This window comes from Chionomys nivalis, chromosome 8 (assembly GCF_950005125.1).
Source record: "Chionomys nivalis chromosome 8, mChiNiv1.1, whole genome shotgun sequence".
NCBI lineage: Eukaryota > Metazoa > Chordata > Mammalia > Rodentia > Cricetidae > Chionomys > Chionomys nivalis.
Window position 1 is genome coordinate 88,839,402 of NC_080093.1, and position 10,069 is coordinate 88,849,470.

At 37.7% G+C, this 10,069-nt stretch overlaps 1 protein-coding gene across 1 annotated transcript; it reads right to left on the bottom strand.

The window, feature by feature from the left end:
• Window positions 1-304: 304 nt before the first annotated feature.
• On the bottom strand, window positions 305-1,249 carry LOC130879551 (olfactory receptor 490). Its single transcript, XM_057778192.1, has one exon. It carries the CDS (start codon window positions 1,247-1,249, stop codon window positions 305-307), a length of 945 nt encoding a protein of 314 aa, XP_057634175.1.
• Window positions 1,250-10,069: the final 8,820 nt, after the last annotated feature.

The following is a 10,069-nucleotide window of genomic DNA, read 5'->3' on the forward strand; positions in this document are numbered from 1 at the left end:
ATAGGCAGAACATATTGGTTCTACCAGGCTCTGGATTTCATGCTCATTATTAAAAACAACATAATTCTATATACAAAAAAAATTTTAGTTCTACATGAAATGTATTACATATAACTTATTATGAACATATGATTTAATTTGTGATTATGAATACTCACACTATACATTTACTACCAAATATGAGTTTGGTAAATTTATATCATAGCATTTATTTCACCAATCAATCCCCATTTTCCACTTAACACAATATCTATGGTGTGTCATTACTATAAGCATAAGACAGAATAATGGATTAAAGACATATCTAAGAAAGTATTTTCTTACTAAACTGTCTCTTCAGAGCACCCTTTATCTCATTATTCTTAAGGCTATAGATGAGGGGATTCAACATGGGAACCACGACCATGTAGAATACAGACACTACTTTGTTCTGGTTCATTGAGTAGCTTGATTTAGGCATCACATAGATGAATGTAACAGTCCCATAGTAGAGAGTGACTGCAGTGAGGTGGGAGGTGCAGGTGGAGAAGGCCTTGTAGCGGCCCTCAGGGGAGCGCATCTTCAGGATGGTGATGAGGATGTAGGTGTAGGAGACGGCTATGACAAACACTGTTACCATAGTAACTGAGCCAGCTGAAAATGAGATAACAACTACATAGACACTGACATCAGAACAGGAGAGTTCCACCAATGGAGCAAAATCACAGAAAAAGTCATTGACTCTATTTTGTTCACAAAATAGAAGAGAAAAGAAGGAAAAAATAAAGGAGGAAGAGTTAAGAAACCCCCCTATATACGATCCCAAAACCAACTGGATACAGACTTTTGAGGACATTTTAGTTGAATAAAGCAGTGGGTTGCAGATTGCCATAAATCGATCATAAGCCATAGCAGCCAGAAGGAAACATTCAGATGCACCGAAAAAAGCAGCTGAGCTGAGCTGGATGCCACATCCAACGTAGGGGATAGTATTTTGCTTTACCAGGAAGTTGACAAGCATATTAGGTGTGACAGAAGATGAAAGGCCTATGTCAACAGTTGCCAGGTGACTGAGAAAAAAATACATGGGGTGATGGAGCTGGGAGGAAACTATGATGAGAAGGATGGTGCTGAGGTTCCCAGACACGGTCACAAGGTAGATGCACAGGATGATGATGAAGAGGACGACTCTAAGGACTGGGTCATCTGTCAATCCCAATAAAATGAACTCTGTCACTGCAGTATGGTTCCCATCCTCTGGGAAAGCCATGGGACAGTGTAGCTGTTGCCAGAACAAGTCTGTAATGGAGACAGGACAGGAAGGATTTATAAATATGCGGCCGTATTAACACACAGATACACGTCGTTACAAAAAAAAATATTGGTGGGAAGAATTTCGCCATGAACCTATGAACATTTCTACCCTGGCAGACTCCAGAAGACAAACATAACTCTGCTCCAGGTCTGCTGCCCTGGGCATGAAGAATTTCACGCACAAACGTCTGGGTGTTTCTAAGCCCGGCAGACTCTGGGTGATAAGCACAGTTTTCCCTTCCTTGTATTCTATGGATGTGAAGGACAAGGGAAACATGCCCTCCCCTACCACTGCCCCCTGTGAAAAGTGGGAGAGCTGATGTCAGGGGCATGCAAATGGAAAAGCTGGCTTTGCACCTCACCTGAAAAAAACAGTAGAACTGGTCCTGGTGGTGTGATAACAGGAGAAATAGCCTCTCTCCTTGATGTTTGCTACATTAAGTGAGCTAGCCTGGGAAGTGCTGGGAGTTCACCTGGATGGTGATGATGGTAGCAGGTTGAACAATCCAGATACCACTCGGGCCCAGAACCAGGACTACAAGCTAGACCACCCCAAAACCCATCTCATCTATGAACCTCCAAAGCATGTAAAGGGGCCAAATCTTTAGATCCAAACCTATAGGATCTCCATGATACAAGGCAATAATAATATACCCAAGAGGAGTTCTAGTGAGAGGCCAGTTACAAAGGTGTAGTAGAAACCAAAGTCCTCAAGTCAGAACAATGACTCATTGTAATGAAAAAATGTACAAATTAAATGGGATAATGTGTGATTCATTGTCACACTACAGCTTCCATGCCATTATTTTTTATTTGTTTTTTGTTTGTTTGTCTGTTTTGCTTTGTTTTGGCTTTGGGGTTTTAGTTTAAAGTTTGTTTTTGGAAGGAGGTTACAAGAGCAGAGGGTGGAAGTGAGGGAACAAGGAGATGTGTGGAATTAGGATGCATGATGTGAAATTCAGAGAGAACCAATAAAAAGTTAAAAAATATATCATTCAAAATATATAATTTGAGATTACATTGGAATCTCAGTGTCTATATATTCATATGTATAGAATCATAAATTTCTAAATGAAATGCTAGAAATGTTCTTTAAAGTATTTTTCATTTACATTGAATGTATATAATAAAATATACATGTGGATTTTAAAACTAAGGATGTTAGTATGAGTGAGAATTATGAAAATAGCAAAACAGTTATATACACAAGAAAAATTAAATTTTACAAATGTACAATTTGTCATGAAATTTTAAATAATTTATCAGGTTCAAATATCCTTTCCACTTTTCTCTGCTGCCCAAGACTGGCCTTATCCTATAGCCACACTGATGAATATCTTGCATACCGCCATAGAACCTTCTTCCGGCGATGGATGGAGATAGAGACAGAGACCCACACTGAAGCACTGGACTGAGCTTCCAAGGTCCAAATGAGGAGCAGAAGGAAGGAGAACATGAGCAAGGAAGTCAGGACCTCGAGGGGTGCGCCCATCCACTGAGACGGTGGGACTGATCTAATGGGAGCTCACCAAAGCCAGCTGAACTGGGACTGAAAAAGCATGGGATAAAACCAGACTCTGAATGTGGCTGACAATGAGGGCTGACTGAGAAACCAAGGACAATGGCACTGGGTTTTGATTTTACTGCATGGACTAGCTTTGTCGGAGCCCAGTTGGTTTAGATGCTCACTTTCGTAGACCTGAATGTAGCTGGGAGGACCTTGGACTTCCCACAGGGCAGGGAACCCTGACTGTTTGTAGGACTGGAGAGGGAGGAGAAGGGGGATGGGGGAGAGGGAGGGAAATGGGAGGAGGGAAGGAGGTGGAAATTTTTAATAGATAAATAAAAAAAAATATCCTTTCCAAATTACTTGTATGATGTAATACAGAGTATATCATGTTCTATTTCCGTTGAGTAATATTAGGACTCATTCATTCAGTTTTATAGTTGATATAATGTGTGAATTGAAAATGCTATACAGCTTACTGTTACATATGAAGTACTATAACTAAGGCTTTGAAAACTAATTATTCACCGGAATTACACTTTAACCAGACTCTCAGGTTCAAATATCCTTTCCACTTTTCTCTGCTGCCCAAAACTGGCCTTATCCTATAGCCATACTGATGAATATCTTGCATACCGCCATAGAACCTTCTTCCGGCGATGGATGGAGATAGAGACAGAGACCCACACTGAAGCACTGGACAGTTAAAATTTGTGTGTGACCACACCTGACTGGTTTCTCAACTACAGCTTATAGGTATGACACATACATTAGCAAAGAACAAAGCACTCTCTAATAGTAGAGGGAAATCAGTTACACTCACCTTTTGAAATAAGAATTCATCTTAAATTAGAAAGTCAAGATAATTATAACATGGTTTTATAGCCTCATAGCTATCTCCCAAAATCATTGTTTACCGTTGAGAGTAAGTCTCTGAAGAATCTAAGGATTTAGATATGAATTAAATCCCCAGGGACCATTACCATAGGTGAAAACAAGCCATTCATTATGCAGGAACACAAATTTCCAATATTCAATCTAATTTTCTTATTTTTATATGGGAATTGATGCACATTCATTTTATAATTATTAGAACTTTATAATAACCAATGTATCTGGTAAATGTTGTTTCTAAGTTAATTTTATTTAATTTTACAGGATATTGAGATAAATATTTAAGAAAATGACAACATTGTTATTGAAGGCTGCTTGTTCGTTCCTGGCTGCTAGTCCCAAAATAATCACTCAGAAACTATATTATTTCTAATATACTGTTTGGCCAATAGCTTAAATGCATTTCTGGCCCACTCATATCCTACACTAACCCATCTCCATTAATCTGTGCATCACCATGAGGTCGTGACCTACCAGCAAAGTTTCAACGGGCTGCAGCAGGCATTTGTCCCAAGCCGTGGCAGCATGGCATCTCACTGACTCCACCTCTCGAAAAGTTCTAGTGACTCCATTGTCTTTCCGAGGGTAGGGCCACAGCTTTGAATCCCATCTGCTTCACTTTTGTCAGCTAGGCTGTAATAGCAAAAAGACTGTAGGCATTGTGTTCCCAAGCACAGCGCTTTCTACAGACAAGGCAGGAAGTAAGTCGAATAAATGAACAAGCTAACTTGTGAGTTAGATGTCTAATGTGTACAAGGCTGCTTTACGTCCTCCTCATCACTCTGCTTTTAATGTACTATTTAACACATTATGCTGAAATAATTGTGTACTGACAGAAAATTTGAAAAACAACATAAGGAAGTCCCTTATACCTATTAGCCAGTTGCCTGTGACAGTGATATCACCAACTCTTGCATGTATTTACTTGTCTGTGCCCTTGTACAATCAACACAGATCTATCTGTCCATCACCACAAAGGATCTCTCTGGTGATACCCTGTAGACTTACACTCATGGCTGTTTCTCGCACCCCTACCACTTGGCAATTCCCCTTCTCTATCCATTGTTGTTTTGTAAGAGGATTCATATAGTTTCTCACTGTTTGAGACTGGTTTTTCACATTTGTTACACTACTTTTATGGTCCATCTAGTTGTTTTGTTTGTCAATAATTCAGTCCTTCTTATTGCTGGGTGCAGCTATACCACAGTGCATCATTATGAGGTCATGGCCTACTGGCAAAGTTCAATGGGCTGCAGGAGGCAGCTACATGGCATCTCACTGACTCTGCCTTCTCTCCATTTATATATATATATATATATAGATAGATAGATAGATATAGATATATGTATATATATGTGTGTGTGTGTGTGTATGTATGTATGTTTCAGCCTGGCTATGTTCTGTTAAGCCATTGGCTGGAACAGCTTCTTTATTCATTAACCAATAAAAGCAAGACATATACAGAAGGACTTCCCACACCACAACATTTTCTTCTTTTGTTCAAAATCTTTTTATCTGTGTAGTGGTTTCTAGTGAGTGACATAATACACTTCCTTAGGTACCTTGAGAAATAGGAGTGTGAAGAGATGTAAAGGTTATTTTCAAATAACAACTTTATAAACACACATAAATCTCATGGTTAAAGTTTTAAATACTGTTATATACAAAACTGTGAGTAAAAAGACATGTGAGTGGTCGTCAGATAAGATTTGGTGTCAGACAATTCATACCTCAAACAGGTTTGGCTTTTATTTTGTAGTGGAAGATAATAGAAACAGTGTTCTTCAGTCTGAAAAGCCAGTCTGACTTTTATTAATCCTAATTTTATGGAGTAATTAGCTTTATTTTTAATGCCCTTGATGTAAGTAGCTGACCACTGAGCAATGACCAACTGTCAAACCACCTTCACCCAAGCTCTGCTGTATACTGTCTGATTCCCTAAGTACAGCAATTTTTAAAAGTCTAAACAACGCTTACAGGAATCATTAGGAAATATCTGACAGCATTTTAACATACCCTATTCCAGAGAGTCAGGGGGTTTTTATCTGTGCTGCTCCTCAGCTAGTACCGCCATTGAAAACACAGTCTAAAACCAGAGGAATGTGCACTTCAAAGAGAAATGGCTTCTGTAAGCGCTGAATGGCGAACTTCCAGCTATGACGCTCTATTTGATTTCATTTTTCATTCTCTGTTACTGTATACATTTTAGCTGTCCCTTAACTTTTCAGGGAAAGTAATACTACTCTGTATGTTGATTAAGTTATATACATTAAATCCTAGTGGTTTTGTTTCTGTTGTACTCTGTCTTTTGCTTCTCTGTTTACTAACATAGGATTCCGTTAAGCAGGTCAATAATTTTCTCTGTACTTCACAGGGATAATCAAGACTTGTCTATTCATTGACTCAATTGGTCCTAACATACCACTAGTTCTTGACCATATTCGATCCAACTTCTAGGACTAAACTTTTCTATCCTACTATAATGGCAATGTTTGTCTTGCTTATTCTGAGACTCTATCAGTGTCTATTGATTATATACCTCTCAAGGACATACTTAAATTTCTGATTCTCACCCCCCACATTAAATTTACTCAAAATTGTAGCTTTTTTCTGAATTTTCAAATTATCTCATTGAAAAAAAAGAGCATATTTCTTACTATTTATGGGTGAGGGAGGATTTCTCTTCTACTTTTATGTGAGTATCAGGAAATAAACTCAAATAATCAGACTTTTATAAGAAGAATTTTAACCTGCTGGGCTCTCTCAAATACACACACACACACACACAGTTTTAGACTTGCTTCCCTAATTTGTCACAATTTCTGGAGATGCTTACAGAAATCTTATTATGTAATCTATAATTTAATAGTGAAGTAGATATCAAAATACAAAATAATTGAATTTTAAAACAATTGATTGGGGTATAGCTCTAAAGAGAATTTTCAACAGAAGAATCTCTAATGGCTGAAATATAGTTACAGAATTGTTTGCCATTATGATCTTGACTTCTCCTTGCTCATGTGATCCCTCTTCCCTCTTTTCAAATGAATTCCAGGAATACATCCCAGTGCTTGTGTGTGGGTCACTGCATCTGTTTTCATTAATTACTGGATGTAGGTTTATGTTTGTCTTTCTGGATCTAGGTTACCTCATTCAAGATTTTTTTTCTAGTTCATCCATTTGACTGTAAATTTCAAGATGTCATTTTTTACTGCTGAGTAATACTCAATTGTGTAAATGTACTATTGTTTCTTTATCCATTCTTTGGTTGAGGGGCATCTAGGTTGTTTCCAGTTTCTGATTATTAAAAATAATACTTCTATGAATGTAGTTGAGCAAAAGTCCTTGTGGTACTATGGTATATCCTTTGGGTATATGCTCAAGAGTAGTATAGTTGGGTCTTGAGGTATATTGATTCCCAATTTTCTGATAATCCACCATACTGATTTCCAAAGTGGTTATACAAGTTTTCACTCTCCAAAGACTCTGGAATGTTAGATAACTTGGTAACTTGCATGGGACTGAACTAGGCCCTCTGAATGTGGGTGACAGTTATGTGGCTTGATCTGTTGTGGAGACCTTACTCCCCTGAGGAGTGAATGGGATGGGAAGGGGGAACGTTGGTGTACTGGAGAAAGGGATGGAGGGGAAACTGAGTTTGATATGTAAAATAAAAGAGTTAGCCCCAAAAAAGCTAGAGCTAATGGGCCAAGTAGTGTTTTAAATAATACAGTTTCTGTGTGATTATTTTAGGTCTGAACTGTCAAGCAGCCACAATGACCAAATGGCCTTCTTACAACAATGGCACTCCAACATGGGTAACTACATCTACATAAAAACCTGAGAAAGCTTAAAAAGGAATCCTAGACACAAAAGAACAGAGTTAAGCATGATTTGGCTGCCACATTTTCTTTGATGGACTCTGTTTGCTAAAGGAAACAGAGGCATGACTCTTTTAAGAGATGTTTTCCTGATTCAGTGGTAGCAGAAAAAAACTGTGCTATTTTGAAACTGCAGTTTTCTGGGCCTTGCTGCCAACATGAGCACTTACTCTTTCAAAAGATCTGGCTATGGTGCATTTAAATGGGGCTTATAAACAGCCTCCTACAACTTTCTTAATGGCAACATAAACTGGTTGTGAGCCTAAAAACAGGGCTGTGAGCATGGCACTCAGAGGCAGAAAACAGCCCTGCCATGCTGTACTGAGTGGGGCAAGCAGGCATTGCCATATTTCCCCTAGCAATAGCACTGCTTAAGTTCATAAGAAGGGCTTAGCATTTTAAGAATCAGTGCTGGTCAGAAAATAATTATAGATACACAACAAAGAAAAATTCAGATGGAAAAGACCTCTAAATGGGTCACAGTGTTGGATAATTTGTGCATAGGCTTTGGAAAAAGAAAAAAAAGAGTATAGAGAGTTACAAAAAAGTAAATTGTTTTAAAACAAAATAATAAAAATAAGTCTTTAAAGAGACAGAGTACAGACAGTCATAGATTAAAGAAGTAAAGAAAATAAATACTAAAAAGTAATAGAGTAAAAACAAGCCAAGATTAAATACACACAGAGAGTCTGGATTATGTATATTTATTGTGTTTTCTTTAAATTTTTTGATTACAGAGAGACATTTAATTCTAGGGACTGCTAAGTTAAACCAACATATATATTTTAAAGGTATCTTGAATTCAAAATATGAATCTAAAAATATGTTGCTTTGGAAAAGAGGTTCTTCTGTGGTTTCCACAGAGGATGAGAAACTGTAGTTTGCTTCCGGATTAATATGGTTTGATGGACCAAGAGCCCCTGAAAGGTCGCCTTGAACACCACTCAAAAATTATTTCTCCCAATAAGCAGCAGAAAGCAGCTTGGAGAGAACTATGCCCATATTCCCAAATATTATTTATAAATGTTTGTTTACATTTAAAGGGGGATATGCTATAGAGATTTGCATGGGTATGGATTTTGGTTTATTGATACAAATTTAAGGTCAATTTTGTTATATGTATATGTATTTCTGATCTTGACTAAGGTGTTGTGTTTATGTAGCTCATTTAAAAATGCAATCTATGATTAAATGAATAGTCATTTATAATAGTCAAACTTGTAGTTATGTTAGTTAGATCTCCTAGATATACAGAGATGTATTTCAGAAGGATAGGAATTTTTCAAATCTTTTAGAGACCTTCAGAACATGGCATTTAAAGTGTTTTAATAATTTAGAAAAAAAATTTAGGACATTTCATGAAAGTGAGACACATCTGTTACTGGCAGCACCAAGCTACTTCAAGAGGGAGATGGGCATCAAAGAGCCTCCTTATGGTGTTTGTTAGCCATTTGGGCAAAAAACTGCTCTTGCCTGGATTGTTTGATGGCATGCTATGTGAAATGGACATGTAGGACCCACGGAGAAATGACTGCTGAAACTTGCCTAGTGGTGAGACAATCCTTCAGGGTTCCTGCTTCATGAAAGAGTCTGCTAGACATTCTTCTGGACACAGAAGAAAGTGAGTGACAAGCTGTCAATATAGGCAAAACTGTCTTTGAAATTTGCTGCTTCATGGAAAAGTCTGCTGGACACTATGGAACTGTAGGCTGAAGATGGATGCCCCCATGGTACAAAAGAAATTTGGGTGACTGTCCAGGCAGCAAGATGTCTCTGTCAACTCTAGAGTTTTGGAAGTTGCTTACAATGTACTTCCTGTTTTCTTAGGAAATATTATATCCTTCTGGAGTCTTTGATGAAGTTGAGGAATTTATAGTTATAGTTTTCCTTAGTTATAATAAAAAATAAATTAGACATTAATATTGTAACTATAATTCTTGCTTGATATCCATTTTGTTATATGTAATTTTTCTATGTGAAAATTAAAACTTTTCTTTTAATTATAACAGAAAAGGGAAGGTGATGTGGGATTCCCCTCTGTATGCTGTAAATATCATTGGTTAATAAAGGAACTGCATTGGGCCTATAGCAGAGCTATAGGTGAACAGAACTAGACAGGAAAATCTAAGCTGAATGCTGGGAGAGAGAAGGCAGAGTCATGGAGAATCCATGTAGCCCCACCAGAGATGGATGCCAGACTTTAGCTGGAAAGCCACAGCCACATGGTGATACACAGATTAATAGAGATGGGTTAGTTCAGGATATGTGTCAGTCAAAAATATGCTTAAGCTATTGATTAAACAGTATTGCAAATAATATGGTTTCTGTGTGATTATTTCGGCACTAAGAATCTGGGACCAACTAAGAAGATCCCCTGCAACACACTTACCATTCCTCAAGCAAAATATAATTAAATATATTGGGCCACTGTACTTGTTGGTTCTTGTTAATTTGATATAAACCTAGACAGATCTGGGAAGTAAGAGTCTTAGTT